General features: G+C 41.3%; 1 protein-coding gene across 19 annotated transcripts in view; it reads right to left on the bottom strand.

Annotated features, from left to right (window-relative positions):
• The window catches only part of Robo1 (roundabout guidance receptor 1), a 1,040,826-nt gene that overhangs the window by 8,221 nt on the left and 1,008,244 nt on the right, over nucleotides 1–24,361 (bottom strand). For all 19 annotated transcript variants that reach the window (XM_063270751.1, XM_063270753.1, XM_063270742.1 and 16 more), the window contains 3 exons: nucleotides 16,497–16,903; nucleotides 13,269–13,421; nucleotides 3,372–3,680 (listed from right to left, as the gene is read on the bottom strand). In XM_063270751.1, the coding sequence (XP_063126821.1) occupies nucleotides 3,372–3,680; nucleotides 13,269–13,421; nucleotides 16,497–16,903 (869 nt within the window). The remainder of the gene's footprint in view (nucleotides 1–3,371; nucleotides 3,681–13,268; nucleotides 13,422–16,496; nucleotides 16,904–24,361) is intronic.

Here is a 24,361-nt window from a genome sequence, read left to right as displayed (position 1 = left end):
AAAAATATCCATTCATTACATATGTAAATCAGGGTGCCTCCTTCATTAAATAAATAATGTAAATTGAATCAAGAAGGTGAAAATTACAGCAATGCTTAGCAATGATAATTTAATGATATACACTCTTGGGGTTATGGTTCAAATAAAAATCTGGAAAATCAAAGCACAGTAGCAACTGGATCTGCTAAATGCATTTCATGGAGTAGGTTTCCTTGTTTCTAGCTTAATGGTTTCCAACTTAGTTCTATAGATAGAAATAATTTTATGATGTCATAGCTACTTATTAAATTTCTAAAGATTGCTTTTAACTACTTTTCCTCTTTGCTCCGACTCTGTCACTCCCAGATCTTTCCAGCCCTGTGGTTTTCTCCTAAAGCATCCCTCACATTTTGAAATTTGCTCATCATCATAAAAGTGGTCATACTTTCTGACCAGACATGAAGTCTATAACTGACATCATTATATTTAGCATATAAATCACAGCTCAGAACACACGGCTGGAAGTCAAAAGTTGTTCAAAGTTGGTATTACCAAGGACTCTGTGGCCACACTGTGGGAGTGTCTGTGTGAAAGGCACAGTCTTTGAGATGCACTTGACGTCTGAGTCTGTGTTTATGGAGGTCTACTTTGGTCCCAGAACAAAGGGGACCATCCTTCTTGTTACAAGGAAGTTACTGAGCACACAGAGCAAGTGACTGATTACAAATCTTGTCCAGGTAGGTTTCCAATGTTAGTTCCTCCATCACATCCTCTGTCTCCTACATCAATACTGTTCTTGTTGGTTTATTTTGTTTAATTTTTTTTCAAGGCAGTGTTTCTCTGTGTAGCCTTGGCTATCCTGGAACTCGCTCTGCCGACCAGACTGGCCTCAAACTCAAATCCACCTGCTTCTTCCCTAACTCTTGGACAGCTCCTTACCCAGTGCTCAGATTAAAACCATCTGCTAGCACCACCAGCCTCTTTCTTTACTTTATTTTTTTAATCTTTTTTTTGTTTGTTTTTAATCTCTCTTACTTGGCTTTCTCACTATAGTATAGAACGATGTCTATTCCTTTCCTAAAAACCTTCCACCAATCTAGCTTTCGTAACAAACTCCAAGCTGGCCTTCTCATCCAAACCTTCTGAGAATTCCTGCTCATAACTTTCTGCTTGAATGTGAAATATCTCACAAGCTCCTGTTTGAAAGCTTCCCCACTGGTGGTGCTGTTTTGGAAGCTGTGGAACGGGAAAGAGGGGTCTGAGTAGGGAGAATTACTGCACTGATGTGGTGGGGGGTATCTTTGAATAGTCTATGTGCTCCTGCTTCCGGCTGTGCTCTCGCTCCAGATCGCATTCTTCCCCCGAAACCCTTTCTGCCATGCACTCTCCTGGAAATGTTAACCAAAATCAATCTTTCCTCCCATAAATTGTTTTTATAATATATTCTGGTCACAAAAACATAGAATGACTAATACAGGTCCCTTTCAAAATGTTTACTCCCTCTTTGGTCTTCCAAAGTCTGGCTTCTACTCAGACTATTACAGTCAACGGTTCTTGGAAATAAGAATCATGGATGACACATTTCAAAAATTACCTTTTCTCACAAAATTACATCAAACTTTCACCTTATGACATTTTATATTTCTTTAATTTATATTTATTTTTTTGGGGGGAGGAGCTGGTCATAGGCTGTACACACTTGTTACTGTATCTTGCACTTCTCTCTCACTTTGCTACTTTTTCATGTATGTGAATGGTTTATATATGTGTGGGTGTACTGTGTGTGTGTGTGTGTGTGCATTCACATGATTCACACAGATTGATGTCTGGAATCATCCTCCCTCACTCTTCTATCTTATTTGTTGGGGTGGGATCTCTCAGGCAATCCCTGAGCTCAGTGACGACTAATCTTAATAGCCAGCTTGCTTTGAAGATTTCTGGCCTCTGGCTTCCACAGCAGGAATTGTGGGAGGACAGCACAGGTATCCAGCATTTACCATGGCTTCTGGAGCTCTGAATTGAAAATATGAAATTAAGCTTTGAAAATAAGTGTTTTAATTGTTGTGTCATTTCCTTGCCCTCTTATATTTCTTACCTCCATCCTTTCTAGGTGTGTGTGTGTGTGTGTGTGTGTGTGTGTGTGAGAATGATGCTAACACTGAACTCAAGGCCTCTGCTGAGTACTCTACAATCCACCAACTTCTAACCTAAGCACATGATTTCTTTAAAAACTCTTGTTTTCAGAATATCATACTCAAGTAAAGTATGACATATTTTCATAACTACCCCAACTCCTTTCACACCCAATTTCCTAATTTATGAGTTCTTTTTCAAAATTATTATTGTTACACACAAACATATATACAATCTACTGAGTCTATTTACTGTTGCTTTTATGTACATGTGTTCAGGGCCAATCATTTGGGATCAGACAACTTACGTGGAAACTCAGCCTTAGAGGCAATTGATTCTCTCTCTGTAGCCACTGGCCACATGCAACTCTTTGTTTAGGGGTAGGACCTTATGGAATTTAGGCTACCCATGTTGGCATGTCAACTGCTGGTGTCTTTATGCTGTTCCTTTTCCTGCACGACATTGAAAGGTCATGGGTACATTTTTCTCTTTTATGTTTGGGGGATATTACCTAGCAGTAGGCATCCTTGTCATTTGGGTCTTACAGTCACTCACCCTCCTCTTCTCTGGGGTTTCCTTAGCTTTAGGTGTAGGACTTTCATTAAAGACATATGAACTGGGGTAGTTCTACCCAGCCGTAATCCTTACAAATCACAACAACTGGCCCAGCAAGATATCCCCAACAGTTCAAGAGCAGGACTTTTTAGCCTTTGGGGTAACCAACAGATGTTTAATTGGACTTAAAGTCCAACTGATGGGAAGGAATTCGTACCATAAACCTAGCCAAGCACCTGTAGCTGGCGAGGTCACAGACCCTAGAAGTGACTCTGCTACTACCCTTCTCTGGAGCTAATGTAATTTCTAACTGTATTCAAATACTGATCCTTACACTCACAGATAAGTACAGCTCTCAGCTCTCATCAATGGTGTCTATATTTACTAGAGATGGAGACTATTCCAAAGATGCACAACTGGTAGAGAACGGGACACTCTTGTTTCCTATCTTAGCTGTCACGATTGCTATGTCTTTAGGGCACAGTCTTGACATCTATGAATTTGATTCAAATGGCATCACTTCACAGAAGCGTGTGTGATGTCACACATTGGCATGGATTGCATTTAGTAAGCTGGGCACGTTCCCATTCCGCTGGTAGAAAGGCCTTGATCAGATTTCTTTCCACATGGCCACAGAAAGCCTACACATGTGTCCTGGGAGCTTACAGAATTCTGTGTTTGCCTAAGGCTCGGGAAGTCAGTACCTGGGATGAGGTGTGTCTTCGCTGGTGGAAGGTCTCGCTTTGCTGTCTTCGTCCCTCGTGCTTTCCCTTCGTTTGGCTGCTCCTGTGCTTCTCTGGGGTCACCTGGGCTTGTTCGCAGGTCAGTGACTTGTCTTCCGTCCAGAGCTTCTCTCCCCTTGTAACTGCCGCCTTTTCTGTCTGATGATCTGTCTGCTCTCGCTTCTATAGAAGCGAGCTTTGGCCCCATTATAGGCCGTGCCTCCAGCTGTGCCTTGGACTGGACACTGGGCGATTTTATAGCAGGTGGTGGCACTGGAGGGGGTGGAAGATCTAAAAGGAAAATTTTAGATGCTGTGAGAGCTGGCATGTGTAGATTCATCAAAACTAGGTGCATCCTTGCTGTCACACTCAGTTTTGAAATATTCTATCTTAATTGATCTAGAGCAATTAGAGGTAACAAAAATTAAGGCCGATGGTTTTAATACTTTTATCATCATCTAGCATGGAAAAACTGGATCATAGGCTCAGGACTCGGAGACTATCTACTGTAAAGCTTGCTGCTACTGTACATGCACACTGTCATCCCCCCGCCCCATCCCCACGCCTCCAACCCCACTCCAACCGGCAGGCAGAGCCTCCTAGTTGATTTTAGCATGCTTTCAGAGGTCTTAGATGAATATTCTCTTACATCTCTAGGCAACCTCTTCAAATTGATTAAGGCTGGCACTTAAGTTTTAATTGCCATCTCTAATCTGGCCCAAATCCCTTCTTAATGTGTAGGTAAAAAGCTCCACATAGATTTTTAACTCATTTTCTGATATCAAAGCTGTCTACCAGTAGACCAAAGAAAGAATAATGCCTTTAGATTCTTAATCTCTACTTTACTGTTCTTCAAATTGTTTTATCACACATATCTAGAGTTCACCCTCTACTCAGACATTTTAAAGTGGATAATTACTGGTAGAAATGTAGGTTAATTGTGTGTTTTATAGGTACGCCTATATCTAGTAGGTATATTTTAAGCAATACCCTTTTATATAACATATTAACTTAAATTTTTTGGCTTCATGAATGCCTCTCAAATTGAAATTATGCATACAATTTAATATCTAGAAAATGCATTCTTCTGAAGCAGGGTTGAAATTCTTAAAAATGATTCCTAGATATAGTCCATGAATAAAGAGATATATTTTCATAGTATGTGGTAAAGTTAACTTAATATGAACAGGTTTCTAGGGGCAAATTGACTTGACTGTGCTGTGGAAGATGGATAACAGTAAAGGAGACTTTATTCCAGGAGGCTAAGAGGACATAAAAATAGTGCACACATACGATAGCAGATGAAATATTACAGTGGGGTGTTTAAAGGAGAGCAGAGAATACATTTGAGAGATAAAGGATGTAAATTAGTGTTATTTAATGATCAATAGACTATAGTACTGGGGAGGGGAAGCTGGCAGCAATGACGTCGAGGCCTTGGGCTATAGTCTACCATGTAGGTATTAAAGCATCCCCTCAGGTGTGGAGTGCAGAAGTGAGCAAGAGGCTTTTGTAAAGATGTGGGAGTTCAGTGAAGAGGAGGGGCTTGCTACAAGACAGCTAGCTTTGTGCTCAGCGCTCATCTCAAGAGTAGTCAAAACCGGACGAAGAGAAGTCAGCATCACTATATATTCAGTCACGTTGGTAGGGAGAGCAATATTTTTACAGAAACACCAAAAAAGGATTGATCACATATTTAAAAAAAAATATTTAATAACATTTTAGCCTTGGAATTTCAAATAAAAATATCCATTGTAAAAAAAAAAAGAAAACATGGTAATAATATCAAAGTCATATATGAATTAAGACATGACAGGACATCTCATGTCCCCTCATCTCCATTTCAGTCCCCAGTATTGATTAGGAAGAGTGACTAGTTTTGAGACTTTCCTATAGCTCACTCCACAAATTACATTTATACAACAAAGCTGCAATGCTAAGTCACAGGATTCAAGGGAACACCATTCACAGCCAGGTTCTATAAGCACTGGTCACGTGGGGCTATGCATAGTATCCATCCATCTGTAGGTAGTAAACTGATAAAAAGCATCATATACAAATAAACGGTCTTGCATTTTTACTAAGATGAGCTGCCCTGTTTCTTTCCCTTAGTCATGTAATTGTATGTATCTCCAAGTGAGTACATAAATTCCTTTTTTGTATAATGTTTTGTTCAATAAATATATCACCAGCTAGCCATTCCCCATGGAGGAATGCATAGGTTGTTTATAAATGTTTTACGGACATTGACGACGTCCACTGATATCATTTGTATGTGCCTCCATGAGAAATTCTTGAATACCAGAACGACACCTTGAAGGGACTGGAGATTAGTGATAGTCAGAGCGCTCGCTCGCTGAGCATGCACAGTGCCCTGCGTTTGACCACCATGCGATCTCCATATCCAGGATGCAGACACAGGAGAATCAGACATCCCAGGTCCTCTTCAGAATCAACCAGGTCCAAACTAGCTTGGGCTACCTGAGGCCTTCTCTTCAAATACCTCAACCACCAAAACGTACCTGGAAGACCTTACTATGATAGTAAGTGGAAGTGCCGAGCAACCTTAGTTTAATGTAAGATCTCTCATTCTTTTATATATTTATGTTGCACTAAATGTACATATTTATAAGAGAAACTACCTCCCTCTCCTCATTTGAAGCAGAAGCAGAAGCAGAAGCAGAAGAACAAGAACAAGAACAACAACAACAACAACAATAACAACAACAACAATAACAACAACAACAATAACAACAACAACAACAACAACAACAACAGGTCTTCCTAAACTGAATTTTCTTTGACACCTCAGGTCGAGGCCAAGATATCAGAATAAATTGTACTTCACTGTAAAATAGAAAAGCCTGAATACCATTTTATATCTTGCTGTTTTCATTAGGGAATCCTTCATTTAAAAACCTTTATTACCCTATGTCATGGCTTACTGTGCTACAATATGCTTTTAACAGTCTCCACACCCCGTGGCCGAAGTCCAGACGGTGGAATGGTTTTCTCCTAATGCTGGAATCCTAGTACCTTATTCTGACACACATACAGCCAGTCACCACAGCACAGATTTCCCATCTGTTGATGACTTCACAGAAGTTTTTGCAAAAACAGCTTTTGTTTCCATTTGTTTGTTTCTGGTTTTTGTTTTGTTTTTGAGATAGGATCTCACTATGTCGGCTAAACTGGCCTTGAACTCACAGAGAACCAGTTGCCACTGCCACCTAATTGCTGAGCTAACAGGCTGCCACACCATGCCCAGCCCCAAGGCAGTATTTAGAGATAAGTATTGAGGATTCAAGTCCTCCCTCCCTTGCTACTCTTGGGTTGATGCTAAGTGGGAAGATAGATGTATTGCAGATCTATCTCTGTAGGAGAATGTGATGTGTTACATCACACACACACACACACACTGAACCTGAAGAAGGCAAGAAAGAGTTAAGAAAGAGACTTTAGTCAGTGGTGTAAACAGGAGATGCAAAGGCGTAGTGGCTGGAAGCAAGCTCAGAGTAAAACTAGAAGCTAATCCAAAGCATACCTGCAGGCAAGGCGCGAGAGGATCTGTGTACTCCTAGTCTGCTGTTTGCTATAAACACAAAGCAACTGCAGACACATTATCAGGAGGCAAGAGACTGTCACTTTTAGTAAATAAAATATCTGGGCTCTTCAGGGCACTGAAAACTAAAATTATTGCTATCAAAAGATCAAGCAGAGTCCTGGGAACCGAAAGTTCAAAAGGAAATCTATTACTGGATATTCTGGATAGATGTTGTCTGTAACTCCGGTTAAAAAGAGAACCCAGTGACTGTGCTAAGAATCGTAACTTCCTGTACTTAACTGACAGAAATGCTAGCAGGTTTCGTATGTCTTATAAACAGATTGTTGAAGAAATTCCTCTTCTGTGGGTATCATGAAATAATTACAAAGCTAAACTAGAGGCTACTTTTACATGAATGGTTCTCTCTTTCTCTTACTGCTCAACATTGCTTTCCCCCAATTTATGCATTAGTATATATGAGCACTGTATGCATACCTGGTGTCCTTGGCGGCCAACCAGGCTATCCAATCACCTGGATATGGAATTATAACTTATTTTAAGGTGCCCTGTAGGTGACCAGAACTGAACCTGGGTCCCCTATGAGAGCAGCAAGTACTCTTACCCTCTCAGCCATCTTTCCTTTTCTCCGCGTGTAATCTTATTAACATATTCTCTCTTTCCAAGAAGCCCCAGCTAACAAACTATCGCTCACATAAAGAAATACGTAGGAACACACATGTAGGTAAGTGTGCCAGCAGAGCATTAACTTGCCAGACAGATCCCCCACTCTATTAATGTAGCTGCTCAAAGTCCCAAGACCTTGTAATTAAAGATAAATCAAGTCAAGATAACATCATTCTAAAGTGGGTGGTGAATTTATAATTTATGAAAAGGAGGACTAAAGAAATATTATAGATTTGGTTTTTAAATGAAGTATGTAAATGTATCGGGAGGGTTGGGGGAGGGGGCAGGAAAGAGTCTATTAGAAGGTCCTAGAAATGTACTTAAACTCCACAGACTTCAGCTGATAAATATTCATATCTTTTAATCTTGTCCTCCAGCTGGGTGAAGCCTGAAAACAGCAAACAGGAAATAAATAATCAATGCTGTGAGGAGAACTGGATGACGTGGTAACCTGCTTCACAGGCAAGGGTTCTCTGGGCGTTCATGATGCCTTGTATTTACCTACAGGGCGAGGCATGGCCATGACGTTGGAGGGGTTGGAGGGTTCTTGTGCTGTGCACCATGTTCCTGCCAAACACCTCACTCAGACCAAAACCCCCGCTATCCAAGAATGTGAGTGTGTTTGCAATCTTCACAGAAGCAATAAAATTAAAGTGAGCTTACTAGATGGGGTCCAATCCAATAAGACTAATGCTCTGATAAAAAGAGTCTAGAGAACAATTACAGGCTGAGGGGAGACTGAGAAGACACAGGAGGAAGGCCTCCAGAGCATGCACCCCTGCTGGCAACTGAGTCTCACACTTTCTCCTCCAGAGCTCTGAGGCAATGCATTGTGCTGCTTTAATTGTAAAGTCTGCAGTATTGTTTCGAGACAGATCAATCAACAGATAAAGACTAGCTGAGAGAAATCCTCAAAAATTACACGTTATTGACTCAGAATGAGGTCTTGTTTATTCCTTTGGATGCTTTAGAAAGTAATTTACTGGGAAAATTGAAATTTGGATGATATTTATAAAGCAAAGGCCCTCTAAGCTCAATGTTACCCATTCTGAACATAGTTCTCAAAACTGATACTCAAGAAACAAACTCATCCAACACAGTCAACACACAGTGCTTAGAAATAAAGGAAGGGCTGGAGAGATGGCTCAGTGCTTAAGAGTGCTGCCTGTGCATGTAGAAGAATGCAGATCGATCCATGCTTATCACCCTGTACAAAGCTTAAGTCCAAGTGGATCAAGGACCTCCACATCAAACCAGATACATTCAAACTAATAGAAGAAAAGGCGGGGAAGCATCTCGAACACATGGGCACTGGAGAAAATTTCCTGAACAAAACACCAATGGCTTATGCTCTAAGATCAAGAATCGACAAATGGAATCTCATAAAACTACAAAGCTTCTGTAAGGCAAAGGACACTGTGGTTAGGACAGAACGACAACCAACAGATAGGGAAAAGATCTTTATCAATCCTACAACAGATAGAGGCCTTATATCCAAAATATACAAAGAACTCACGAGTTAGACTGTAGGGAGACAAATAACCCTATTAAAAAATGGGGTTCAGAGCTAAACAAAGAATTCACAGCTGAGGAATGCCGGATGGCTGAAAAGCACCCAAAGAAATATTCAACATCTTTAGTCATAAGGGAAATGCAAATCAAAACAACCCTGAGACTCCACCACACACCAGTGAGAATGGCTAAGATCAAAAACTCAGGTGACAGCAAATGCTGGCGAGGATGCGGAGAAAGAGGGACACTCCTCCATTGTTGGTGGGATTGCAGACTGGTACAACCATTCTGGAAATCAGTCTGGAGGTTCTTCAGAAAATTGGACATTGAACTGCCTGAGGACCCAGCTATACCTCTCTTGGGCATATACCCAAAAGATGCCCCAACATATAAAAAAGACACATGCTCCACTATGTTCATCGCAGCCTTATTTATAATAGCCAGAAGCTGGAAAGAACCCAGATGCCTTCAACAGAGGAATGGATACAGAAAATGTGGTACATCTACACAATGGAATATTACTCAGCTATCAAAAACAATGACTTTATGAAATTCATAGGCAAATGGATGGAACTGGAAAATATCATCCTGAGTGAGGTAACCCAAGCACAGAAAAACACACATAGTATGCACTCATTGATAAGAGTGTATTAACCCAAATGTTCGAATTACCTTAGATGCACAGAACACATGAAACTCAAGAAGGATGACCAAAATGCGAATGCTTCACTCCTTCTTTAAAAGGGGAACAAGAATATCCTTGGGAGGGGATAGGAAGGCAAAGTTTAGAACAGAGGCTGAAGGAACTCCCATTCAGAGCCTGCCCCACATGTGGCCTATACATATACAGTCACCAAACTAGATAAGATGGATGAAGCAAAGAAGTGCAGGCTGAAGGAACCGGATGTAGATCTTTCCTGAAAGACACAGCCAGAATATGGCAAATACATAGGTGAATGCCAGCAGCAAACCACTGAACTGAGAACGGGACCCCCGTTGAAGGAATCAGAGAAAGGACTGGAAGAGCTGAAAGGGCTTGAGACCCCATATGTACAACAATGCCAACCAAACAGAGCTTCCAGGGACTAAGCCTATACATGGACTGACCCTGGGCTCCAACTGCATAGGTACCAATGAATAGCCTAGTAAGAGCACCAGTGGAAGGGGAAGCCCTTGGTCCTGCCAAGGCTGGACCCCCAATGAACCGGATTCTTGCGGGGAGGGTGGAAATGGGGGGAGGATGGGGAGGAGAACATCCATATAAAAGGGGAGAGGGAGGGGCTAGGGGGATGTTGGCCTGGAACCCGGAAGAGGGAATAACATTTGAAATGTAAATAAGAAATACCTAATTTAGTAAAGATGGAAAAAAATTAAAATAAAAAAAGAATGCTGACTTCTTCTCCAGAGGTCCTGAGTTCAATTCCCAGCAACTACATAGTGGCTTGCAACCATCTGTAATGAGATTTGATGCCCTCTTCTGGTGTGTCTGAAGACAGTGACCGTGTACTCATATAAATAAGACAAATCTTAGAAAAGAAAAGAAGGGAGGTTTATTAAAAAAAAAAAGGAAACAAAAAAGTTACCAGCTACTCCATACTTTACTATATGTTTAATTCTGATTTTTAATAAAAGACATCTCAACCTCTTCCTTCTACCCATTAATCTTTTAATACTGTGAAAATGTAGCTACTGGGATGGTATACAGTATGATGTGTAGATATATTCTCTTTTAAAAATGTTTATTTTATGTGCATAGTGTTTATCCAACATGTATACCTGTGTGAGGGTGTCAGGTACCCTGGAAGTGGAGGTCCAGACATTTAGGAGCTAGGAATTGAACCCAGGTCCTTTGGAAGAGGAGTCAGTGCTCTTAAACCGTTGAACCACCTCTCCAGCCCCTCAGATCTCTTTTTCTCAGTGCAGTGCAGTAACCTGATGGAATTGCTTTCCGAGAAAACCCCTTTGTCTCTATTTCAGAGACGCTATCAAGAGTACACACAGTAGCTTTGGTGTAGATGGTGGGAGAGGAACACAAAGCCAGGGGCTTGAATTATGAAGTGTGAGTGACAGTTTGCATGTCTTTTGATGGGTGCATTAAGAATGATCTGGATTTTGTGGTTTTAAATAATTAATATCCATTTTAGGAGGTATAAATAATATGCAGTGTCTGCAAAGATATATTCAGAAATGAGTTGAAGAAACAGTCTAGTAGTCTTAATTTAAGGATACATAGTTCACTCTGTTGAAGGAAGATAAAGCTATAATTTAAAAGCAGCTTTATTTTTTTTCTCCATTATTTATTTTCATTACAGAAAACTATTATTATCTTTTGTGCAGGAGTAAGCACTGATAATTTGCATAACTACTTTTGTGAAATGAGCTATTCGAAATCCAAGTAATATTTCACATTAACTTTTTAGCTCTAAACGTGTTTTAATATCATTCTTTGGTATTCCTGAAATTAAGTAAAAAAAAAAAATAACCTGAGTGCTTTCTCATTCGATTTAATTCTTTTTATTTGTGGATTACTTGCCATTCGTATTTAGTTTCTCAATACGGTAAAACAAGTCCTGTAGGACGGAGGGAGGACACAATTACGGCTCAGAATTCTTAAGAATGGCATGCTATACAAGTGTGATACTGTGCTGGTTAACCTAGCAAGCCTTCACTAGTTAAACCATTTTTGAAGGCGTGGCCAGACTCCTCTCCAAATACATATAAATAAGAGGTAGAAATATCTGCACCAAGTTTTAGGCCAGATTTTTTCCCATACGAGTTCAATTTAGATGTGTTTACATCCAGGCTTGACGTTTGAGCAGCCTTCCAGTGAAGATTCCTGTCTTCTAGATAATAGCCATTGATAAAACAGCAATAAAACTTGTAAAACGCCATTACAGGGGTCCCATAAATGTAAGATTGCCTGTATAGTTTGAGGATTTACACCTCGTGTTTGTCCTGCCACAGAGGCAAACAGACTCAGGGCCACTGTAATAAGCCTTCAAAATCAGATAATGTTCTGACAGCTGGGTTTCACTGACAAGAGAGTGCTGGGCAGAAGCAGGGACAGAGGCCCAGGTGTGCTGTGTCATACCAGTATTTAATGTGGGCTAATATCAGCCAGACGCTTGTGAGGGAAAAATGCTCAGAAAAAACTTCGGATCATAGCGCGGACAACCGCTCGTCGCCACGTTACTTGTGCTGTGAGTTTGTATTAAATTTTTCTGTCAAGTGGCAAGACTCGCCAGGGGTGGGGGGGGGGGAGTGCCTCCAAACCCTCCCCGTAACCTTGGATAAGAATCTATAATATGAAGCTTTCGGATGATAATAGCAACTGATAGTCTTTATGAAAAACTGCTGCTTGGTCAGGAAAGTCCTAATCAGATTGTGGCAGACACCCCAGATGTGGAGAAAGTGACTGTGACACCATTCTTCCCCCCACCCCTTTAGCAGATTCCGAAAACTTGACAAGACGGGTGAGTCTGAGAGAATTTATCTCACATGAATTTCCAATAAGGCCCGAGGGCTGTTCTATAAAATGAGAAGGTGGTGCTGCTTTAATAAATGCTGGGCCACCTGAGGCACTTTCATTAAAGGCTTTCTCTAGACAACATCACGAGGTTTGTCTTATCTCCCTCTGTCCCCTTGACAATACAAGTGTTCCCTCTTCGCAAGGGTCCATATTGCACGTGAAGGCACCAAGAAGGGGGTCTGAGGTGCCTTTGCGGCGGCACACGGGCTACCTGTAAAGCCACCGTGGTTGCGAAAAGAAATATCCCGGGACCTTTACTGCCCTGTTTCAGAGCAGAATTAATTTTAAACGATGGAAGGAAGGAAACAGAAATATCCTGGAGGTATGATCAGTGCAGCTGACGCTAGGACACCAACGAGACTCGTGGCCATTGTGTGACGCTACCGAACATACTTTTAAAAAAAAAGTACTGATTTAATTCTTCAATAACCTGCTGTTTAAGAAGAATGCAGAGGCTAGAGACAGGTGCCAAGATGTGGAAGAATTCCGCCCCTGTAACTAACACAAGGCTACGTGATTTCTGATGTCAGTGCGCACACTCGCTGGCCCCCGAGACATCGGGCAAACAGGCAAGCCTCAGAGATGTTTCCATCCGTGTCCATGGACTTACCATCTGTGTAGGCCTCTCTGCGCAGATGTCCTGGCTGGTGCTTCTGTTTCTTGGTGGGTCTGGCTTTCTGGATTACAGCAGCACTCATGTTGCTGTCTGTAGACACAGGACTCGTGGGCCTAGGGCACTGGGAGGCATGGAAGTGTCGGCGGCCTGAGGAGGAGAGCCAGAGGCAGAGTCATCAATGAACTGTAATGTCACGCAAACAGCCAAAGCAAAAACACTCAAGCTTGGAGACAATTCCTGGTTTTAAAACTCAGCACCCACCAAATAACCAAGTGCCTCTCTCCCTCCATTTACGCTAACTGGAGAAAACACCCCTAAAGCACCCACAGTCTTTTTCTTTCCGTAAATACCACAGGACTTTCATTCGGCTGGAGTTCACGATCCTACTTATTTAAGGGGAACCCTGCAATTGTGTTTTCCCGCTATCATCACTAAAATGTTCTTAAAACAAGACTGCTGTTATTTTCATGTATCACACACTCAGCGCTCGCTGCTTCGTCGTGAGGAAGAATCAGACTCCTTAAAAAATTCATGTTGTAAAAATGACCTGGATTAATTACCCCCTTAATTCAATTAAGTCTGGCGGTAGTATTCTTCCCAGTAGAACCCTAATAACTTAATAACATCCTTGGACATTCTCTCTGGAAGTGTTCTGACATTGATCAAGCTCACATACACAGTCTCACCTAACTATACTTCTGTGTCTTTTCTGCCTCAAGATATTAGTCAATCCTCATAGTCAGTGGCCCCATGACTCCAGCATGGTAAAGACGGTTATTTTTGAAGAGGCAACATTGTTAGGTGATAGTAAACGTTTAATTTACTGAGCAGACATGGCACATTTCGGTGTCATCGAAGTCCCTGGCCAGGTCCAACTTGTTTCATCGAAAACGGGACTTGAAGGCTTTCAGTGCTGTGCTGACCTAAAGTGTTTTGGTTTCTAGAAATTCCACCCAAAAATCCACCATTCTCCATTGAGCCACAAGAATCTTTAGATGGCCTTGGGAATCAGACATGTCCTCTGGCTATAGACAGGAGAAGTCACAGCCATCGGAATTGACACATTTAAAAGTGCTAACTGAGGCACATTAAATAACAGACATTAATGCAGCCAAGTGAGAAGCAATGCGATTGGGTTATCCATTCATATTAACTCCAAGTTACACGATAAGCACCGCCATTTCTGGAAAAGAATATTGTAATAGGCAGAGGCCAGTGCATGTTTAGTCCATTGTAATTATGAGCCAAATGGGACCAGAAGTGCCACGGGATTACAATACAATAAAATATTAAACCCAACTCTCTTTAGCTATGATGGAGATGATTACAATTAAGGTTACGTATCCATGAAAACAGAGAATTAGGCCTGAGATGGCAACCATTACTCATTCTATTGTATAAGGCCATCTACTACTCGTAGACCCTGAGGCATAAGGTCGGTTACAGATGAATTTTCAACGTTACTCCCATGTCTCGTTGACTTAATGAGCTGAGACGTGCCATTAATGCAATCTGAAAATAGTGGTTTGAGCCGCTTAATTTCATGTACTTATTTTTTTTATAGAGGATTATGAACTAAGGTAAAGCATATATATGTTATTTATTAATTAATACAGATAATTAGGTTTGCATGTATTACTACATTTAGTGGCTACTGGGAAAAAGATTGTTTGGTTGAATTTTATAAAACATTAGGCCTGAAGTAAATACATATTTTGTGCAAATGTGCTGATAAATATTAGATATCTTTTTTTACACACAATGAATAATGTAGAGAGATGGCCTTGTGTCGTAACTGAACTATCTGACTATATTCTACACTCATAAACTGTAATGAGCAGTACAGTATCTTATGGAAGCCAGGGAATCTAGCAGTGTGACAGTTCCTAAACTAGGAAAATTAAAACAGGCAGAAGTTTTTGGTTTGTGGTGATCTTTTCATTTCCTGAAATATGTTTCTTTTCTATCGGCCATATTGTTTTCCTTAACTATCATTATTTCCATGACTACCAGAAATATAGACAGACACAAGTACACACACACACACACACACACACACACACACACACACACACGCACATAATATAAACACACATGCATAATATATACATATGCATATTTATTCCAAACAAAGACCAAACAATGTTTGTTGAAAATCCAATTATTTTCTTTCTCATGCCATCTCCTCTCTAAGTAGGAGAGGAGGAATTAAGTGAAAATGATTTAAAAATAAGTAAGTTCATTATACCAGGATCCAGCGGTGAAAGGGGGAGGGGAGATGAGGAAACGTAATATGCATTTATATTAACTCGCTCTTTCAACTTTTAGATTAAAAATATGAAACATTTATGCTTGAAGATGTATGCATATTTCAAACATCTTTTCAGTTAAAGTGATACGAAGCACACAGAGGCGTTTCGGTTTCACTGTTCCTCCACAGGCTTTCACAGCGAGTGCTGTTCTCTGGTTGGTAATTCTGCATGGAACCTTTGTAAACCAGGGTCTGGCTGGCAGACGTGGGTCCTGAGAGCCAGGCCTTTGGAGGGGGATTAAACCCTTGCTATTCCTAGCGGGATTCCCAGCCTGATCTGTCCTCCAGTGTGAGCAGCCACAGACACAAGCACCCACAAGAACTTGTCTGCCCTGCCCTCCTCACTGGGTCAAAGAATAACCTTTCTCTCTGATGGAGTTTCTATCAGGGATTGTGATTCCAGGGACTAATATAAGAGGTTAAGGAGCCATTTCCCAATGGTTCCAGTGTTCTAACGGGGTATTTTCTTATATATCTTACAGAAATGTTAATTAACTAGAACTATCAAAATGAAGTTCATTTTGGTGACATTCTGCATTAAAACCATTTATAATATATACATAGTTCATTTTGCTGAATATAATTAAACCTTAAAGAAATAACCTATGTGCATATATGTAGAAATATATGTAAACACATATGTAAATATATGTACATATTTGCTACAATTATCATCAATAACATTATGGTCAGTTTCTCTCTCATCGGTCACCTTATATGGAGTTTATAAAAGTAAAATAAATAATTTGAAAAGTCTTTGCTAACAAATAATCAAACCGAATCATATTCTTGAATTTCTTTTCCATAGGAAGTAAAGAGAGAGAAAAGCTGGAGGACTGTTTCACCCGGGAAACATGGGACAAGGTTAGTGACCAGCGCGCATCTCCTGGTGAAGGGAGCGTAGGACTCACCAGCAGCATCCTGCATCTGGCGGCGAGCCACCTTCAGGCCCGCATACTCGGCGGCTGCGGCAACTGCCTGGGCAAAATCAGCGTCAGTGAAAAAGGAACCATCCGATGAACTGACACTGGAGCGCCCACTGGAAATGTTGTCCTCTTCTGAGGCTGAGCCCCAGCCATTGATCATGGAGCCAGTGACCGAGCTCTCGAGGTCCCCAACACTAGATGCTGGGGTCTGTTCAAGCCCACGTAACAACAGCCTTCGGGTCTGCATCTTAGCAACTTCCATGTCAGCTTCGTCTTCCTCCTCTTCTGGGGCATCCGTATCCATGTCTGAGACCAGGGGTCCTGAAATGTAGCCGTAAGTATGTGGTGGGGAAATTGGCCGTGGTGGTGGAGGAGGACTCACCGGCTGCCGCCTGTAGGAAGACAAGGAAAGCTCAGCTCAGCACTTAAGACCCAAAACAGTAGAGGTTGGGGATTTAGCTCAGTGGTAGAGCGCTTGCCTCGCAAGCGCAAGGCCCTGGGTTCGGTCCCCAGCTCCGGAAAAAAAAAAAAGGAAAAAAAAAAAAAAAGACAAGACCTAAAACAATGAATCATTAACTGGCAAGTCGAAGCTTACAGCAACAAACAGCGACTCCCCTAGCATCTTACTTCCTCTTCTTGTCACTGTGATAAAACACTATGATATAATGATAGAAGGGACAGAGGGCTTCTTCTGATGCAGCATTCAAAGCTACAGTCCACCTGACAGGGAAGTCAGGTGACCGGAGTTTACGGTTACTGGCAACACTGGATCTACAATCAGAAAGCAGAGGGCAAAGGGTGAATGCTGCAGCCCACCTGCTCTTAGTCTGGGGTTATAGCCAGGGGATGACTCCGCCCACAGTGGGTGAGGCTCTCCATCTTAATTAATGCAATCAAGATCAGCCCCCACAGGGCTATCTCTGAGGCGATTCGAGTTTCTGTGGACAATCCTATATCTGGTGACTTCTTTTTTTCAAGGCAAAATAAAGATATTTGGTTATCTAATCCTCATGTTTGTTCATTCAATTATGTTCACTTAGAAGGCAGGGATAACCCTTATTTGGGGCATATAATATTTTTCCTGAGAGTTACCAATTTTCTCAGTTGGTTATTATTATCATTGTTGTTGCTGGTGTTATTATTTTTATTATTATTTGCAGGAGACATTACACGTGAAAGAGTTTGTTCTGCACACATTTTCTTCCTCCCCTTTCTCAATTGCTCCTCCCGCTATTCAGAGCAAATGGAGTTATTCATCTTGGCAACATCCAGCAAAATTTCATACGATTACAAAAAATACATATTCAGCATATGCCATAATTGCTTTTAGACTTTATTCTATTAAGAAAAGCTATGAGATCCAAGAACAATTTTCTCTGATTTAATCACTTACGAGTTCCACTAAAGGCTATGAACTCTTTTTAAACTCCCCTGCTTTTTACTGCTCCATTACCTATCCGTTCGTCACCCTAACTGCATTTCTACCCTCGGGTCGGTGCTGGTGCTTAGCTCTGTGGATCGATCTACCCGACTTTTCAGGAAGGTTAACACTACTTAGTCTAATGTTCAAGAATTTGTTATGAGTCCAAACATGAAGAAAATACTAAGAACACCACACTCAGAAATCAGAACTATTGGGTCCTGGCCACTTGTCATAGTCTTGAAGAACTCCATTTAAAGGTAAGTAAGTTTAAGAGGGCTGAGCTCCTTTGGACTGTAATGGAAACAACAACAGTATGCAAAGAAAGTGTTCTGACCGAGGGAGAATGCAAGGGAATGGCTCTTTAATGGGGGCCCTTCCATACAAAAGAAAGGTCACAAGCTTCTTCATGGAGTAGTCCTGGTCTGTGACTCCTCCCAAGCCAGGTAGAAGAGACAATGCAGTGAAGGACGTCAGGTGAAAAGACCCAGCAGAGCTGTTCATCAGGCTCTACATACACTCTTCAGCAGAGAAGACCATGAATTCTGCCCAGCTGAGTTAGAAGGTAGCTGTCCTTGGGATCTGCCAGATCACCAGATAATCCCAAAATGTGGGAGGCAAGGAGAGAGCATGAGAGTGTAAGTCACATGAAGACGTGGTTAAATGGGTTAAAGACTACAGATGTCTTTAGAGATGCTGTCTAAGAGCAAAGCTCTCATTGATGAGGTGAGTTAGTGCTGGTCCGCCCACCCGCTTCTTCATCTCCATGATGCTACTCATTGAGTAAGATGGGGCAGAGCAGTGTCTAGTGCTCCACTTTGAGGAAAGTTTGCGTTTGCTGCTGGCGTTCCCTGTCTTTCCCTTAGGACCAGGAGAGGCAGGAGGACAAAAGGGAGGTAGTGGCAGACTCGGCTTCTGCAAAGGATGTCTGGGAATGCATGGCTAAGGTTTGAAATGAACAGTGCTGGGTCAGAAATGAAACGTAAGCAGACAAACCTACATGGGAGGCAGTCAAAACCCACCTATGGTCCAAACCACGCAGGTCTACTGTACAGAGGAAAAGTCAGTTCACACAGCACCGTTTAGAGGGTGGTCTGGCAGTTCTTTGAAGTAAGCTTTTTTTTTTTTTTTTTTTTTTTTTTTGCTTTTGATCCCAATACATGGAGACACTTCAAATAAACTTTTTTTATTGCTGAAAATTGAAAACTACGAAAGTCACTTTGAAACACCACAATCAACTCATTGAGACACTGGCTAGCCATCCTTTACGATGTTAATTAATTCTTGTAGCTTGCTGGTTTGCTTTCTTAAGACATCATTTTACACCGAAGTATATGTTAGTTCAAAGGCTGCAAAGTTCTTATACATAAGCTCAGAATTTAAGTCAAACCATATTTCCAAGGCTACCACTTTCCTTCTGGGGAGCTCCCCTCCCCACCTCCCATGTTTTCTATAGGCCAAGAAGAGGCATTTTATAAATGGATGACGTGTAAAAAAATACTAAGAAATGAGAATTAACAATTACATCAAAGAGTTACATGCACACAAGCACACAATATTACATAAAGTAAGCATGCTTTTGCATGTTTGTATAGCTACACATGTAGATATGTTTACACATACAAACATATACACACACAGAGTCCTATAATACAATGGATTTGTTTTCATTTCTGGGTGGCTTTAATTTATCTTTGTGTGTGGCATTAGAAGAAATATGAAAACTGTGCCAAAGCTGAAGTTACTTAAAAGATTAAAATGGGTAATTGCTTCAATGCGGAATGTGTTACACACATAGGAGGAAAGCCACTCTTTAATTTGGAGTGCAATAAAATAGTGTGCTTAAATGTTAATTTACAGCCTTTTGTCAGCATGTATAGCCACCAGAACAGGCGACTTTTCTCTCTTTCTCAAGACACCTTTGGGTTTTCAGCACTAACGGGACCATTCTGACCATTGATATACTGCTGTAGAACAGCTAGCCCTAGTGTGAAAGCACACCCATATTGTTGTGCTTGGAGGACCACAGTCTGGAGAAGGAAATACCTTCCTGCTAAACAGGGGCTCCTTTTTAACGACAAACCATGTAAATTCTGAGAAAAGGCAGAAAATTTTACCCAACCCATCCGTAAATAAGGCCAGCCCAGGGAATGTGTGATAAACATGCACAGTTTGAAATATGTAATATATTCTATTGGAAAACAAAAAGCTATTTCGGGACGTTGTCCTCGGGTCGGGCCTAACACAAATGAACCTCAACTCTCTAGACCCCTCCTTGGGGGTTTCGATGTCTTGTGACATAATACAACAGTATATGTGTGTAACTCACAGCACTCTCGACTGTTGCAAAAGTGATGGCTGCATAATAAACATGTTCAAGGGAAAGGGGAGGGATTCCACTAATTTATGACAGTGGTGTGCCTACAGTTCACCGTACAGCCCTTACCAACCAAGACACAAAATGGAAAACCTTTGAGATTTTCTTCCCCCCAAACACTATCATGGCTTAAAATGTTCCTCCTGAGCATTTGTAAAGAGAAAATTTAATTTCTTGCCTTGTCATTTGAATTTCTTTTCCTTCCAACAATATAAAAATTCAAGCTGTTTATTATTAAAAAATATGATTTCCTAGCCCGTATGTGAACATTATTTTCCCCATTCAGGACATTTTTGCTAAATACTAACTCTAGCAAGGCCACATCATCTGATGTTTGAAACAACAGGTGTGAATAAAGTTTAAACACATTATTTTTATTGTTACTGACTGAAAACACGATGATCCCTATTGTATGAATTAGCTATTTTACTTAGTTTCAGATATAAATGGAATAGCTTGGTAATTCACTGGAGAAACTGAAATATTTATAATTAAAGGTGTGAATGCTCCTGAGTGTGTGTCTTTGTGTCTGTGTGTATGCACACACACACGCACACATGCACAGGCGCACACATTATGGAGGCTAAATGACAATCTTGAGTATTGTTCCTCAGGCTTCATCTAGCTCGGTTTATGAGAGTCTTTTACTGGTCTGAAGTTTATCAGAAAAGGCTATAGTGGCTGGCCAGGAATCAGCTTTATTCTCCTCTACAGCAGTGGTTCTGAACCTTCCTAATGTCTATGACCCCTTCATACAACTCCTCATGTCATGGTGGCTCCAGACCATCAAATTATTTTTGTGTCTACTTCAAAACTGTAATTTTGCTACTGTTATGAATCATAATGTAAATATCTGTGGTTTTAGATGGTCTTACATGCCCCCTGTGAAAGGGTCAGGCCACCCTCCAAAGGGGTCATGACCCACAGGTTGAGAACCACTGCTCCACAGAGATAACATAATAAAAGGAAGCCGCCGTGCCTCGCTTATTTTCACATAGATTCTGCAGAACGAATAAAAGTCAGGTCCTCATGTTTGCAAGGTCAGAGTTTTACAAACCAAATTATCTCCCCAGCCCAACAATGTGAACCCTTATGTGCTTACTAAATGTCATGATGTTATAATGGTCTCACTGCTAAACTCTTCTTACATAGATTTCATAGTACTTATAGGTGCCCCTAATCAAGACACAAAATCAATTAATATATGTATTTTAACATTTACCATACCTATTATGATGATAAATATGCTAGATATTTAAATCAATGAGAACATTATCAGCAAAAAAAAAATTAGAGGGAACACTTTACATTTTAGACATATTGATTTTAAATCATAGACAACAAATAGAAGATATATATATATATATACATACATATATATACATATATTTATAGACTTTTTTTTCAAGGTGTCAAAATAATGCCCCCTACTACAACTGGTGGATAGGCCATGAAAGTTCTTCAAACAATCCAATATAGCAGAGTATCTTAGGGTTTTACTGCTGCAAACAGATACCATGACCAAGGCAAGTCTTCTAAAGGACAGCATTTAGTTAGGACTGGCTTACAGGTTTAGAGGTTCAGTCTATTATCAAAGTGGGAGCATGGCAGCATCTACACAGGCATGGGGCAGGCAGAGTTGAGAGTTCTACACCTTCATCTTCATTAAGGTTGCTAGCAGAATACTGATTTCCGGGCAGCTAGGATGAGGGTCTTAAGTCCACACCCACAGTGACACACCTACTCCAACAAGGCCATACATCCTAATAGTGCCACACCCTGGGCCAAGCATACACAAACCATCACACAGCAGTTAATGATATGCACCAGTTCTGAACGTGGTTCTTGCTTGGTCTGACCACTTTCTTGCCTTGCCTTGAAGTCAGCTGCTGCCGAAGGAGTGCCAATGGCCTGAGGCTCTATGCTATGAGAAACCTGGTGTGTGGGGTGAGAAGTGCGTGGTGTGTGGGAAGCTGAATGTTAAGTGGCAAGACAGAGGAGCCACAGAGGCCTGGGAGGGACATCATGGATGTGAATTGAGAACCGAGTCACTTGACAGGAGCGCTTTCAGCCTCAGCAGCTGAGCTGAGATGGAGTAGCCACGCAAATGTTTTTAGAGTCCCTGACTTGTGAACAATATAAAATAGTTGAGTCAAGTTACCGAATTTTACAAGTGGTTTTTAGATAGCAATATAAGCAGGAACTTTAGTGTTATATTATTAATTTTGGTGAATAAAATAGACATGTTAGTACAAACAAGCTTGGAAGGCACAGACAATAACATGCTCAGGTCAAAAGAGGCCACAGGGCAGAGGGTGTATGGGACTCAGAGTGTCTAACTCCATACCAAGATAGCACGAAAAGAGGATCTGATATTCATTCTTGAATCTAAAGGATGCAAAGGTATTAGGTCAAAAAAGGAGGACTTCGAGATGTTATAGGAGGATGGTTTGCAACATGCAATGATCTTGGGGAGAGCAAGAACAGAGTTCATGTCTGATGAGAAAAAGCTTCCTGATGACAGCAAAGGCAGTGACAATGGGAGAGATAAAGTTACTGAACGGCAGGTCACAGGATGTCCTGACCGCTTTCCCTGGGGAATTTTGCCTCTATTTTTAGGAAGAAGGGAAGCCACCAAAGGTCTTTCGGCAGAGTCAGTAGCAACTGAACAAGAGCAACTGCAGCCAGAGAACCAGTCAAGGGAGAATGGGCTGCCAGAAGCAAGTCACGAAGACTGGCGTCTGGTGCGTGACTTGGGGTAACATGCCGGAGCGATACTGAGGTAGTAAAAACAAGTACTTGGATATAAAATGAGAGACGTAGAGAAATAACCACCCCCAATGAGTGCTACAACGATGGAGTGGCATGGCAATGGGAAATAGAACACATCTGTTTGACAGACCCAGGTCTGAACAGGCTGAGGGAAGAGAAGAGACCGCATCCAAGATTTAACTCCAGATGGGACCCCAACATCGTTCACTCCCTGAAAAGGCGGACACAACGCAAGCACCAGCATGAGGGGGACAGGCTAAATAAACCCATAAGGTATATTCAACACAACTATGTGTTGTGTGTTGAAGGTGACAAGGGTGGAAGGCCCACTGTCATGGTACTTGCAGCTTGTAAATCAATGCTAACAGACGGCGCTTTCGGAGCAGCGGGAAAATGTGCAGAGGTAAGGGCTTCTGGGACTCTTTTCTGTATATCATTTATTTTTTGAGATTATAAAATAATTACACCATTTCCTCTTCTTGTTATCCTCCAACCACCCCTCCCCACCTCTGATCCTCTGAATATGATTATCTACATATCTTCCAATATGATTACTACATAGATTATTGGCACTTTTATATTTTCTACAATGCCAAAAAGTGGATCTTGAGTTTCAAAAGCGTTCTATAATAAACATATAAGATATGTTTGTTACAAAAGGCAAAAATAGGTCTTAACTTTTTAAAAGTGCTTCCTTGGACTGTGCATGTCTAGGAAGTCACGTTCCTATCCCTTCACGGACTGAACGTAACAGCTCACAAGTCATTGAGTAAATGGAACTGACAGAAAGTTCAGGCATTTACATGCATTTCCCCAACTACCATAGTTTTCTTCATCAAGTACTGGAAAAAGCACTGATAAAATGCAAAGGCTCAGAGTCCCCGGAGAGCGTTTAATTCAAATGGAGGACCAGATACAGACGCCAGAGCAACTAGTCATGGGATCAGCGTGAAGGCCAAGGAGTGAACAGACTGGTGCCCCCTCATCTAAGACTCTCAGAACAGGCAGAAAGAGTGCAGAGAGTACCCTGTGAGACTGTGTTTCCTGGGGATGCCAGAAGCTACACCCATGTCGCAACCACCGCAGCTGAAGGAGGAGGGCACCAATGTACATTCTGTCATGAACTAGGAAGGCTCAAGGGGCCTCAACCCTATGGAAAGAAACACACGAAGCCAAGGAGTGCAGAGAGCAGGAGAAATGGTTTTCCTCAGAGAAGCACATGGTGACAATTTATCCAGTACCAAATGGTCAGCCCTAAAAACATACAAGTAACATTCTATA

The sequence above is a fragment of the Rattus norvegicus genome, chromosome 11, assembly GCF_036323735.1.
Source record: "Rattus norvegicus strain BN/NHsdMcwi chromosome 11, GRCr8, whole genome shotgun sequence".
Lineage (NCBI taxonomy): Eukaryota > Metazoa > Chordata > Mammalia > Rodentia > Muridae > Rattus > Rattus norvegicus.
Note: the sequence above shows the minus strand (reverse complement) of the source record. Positions and strands in the feature narration are given on the sequence as shown.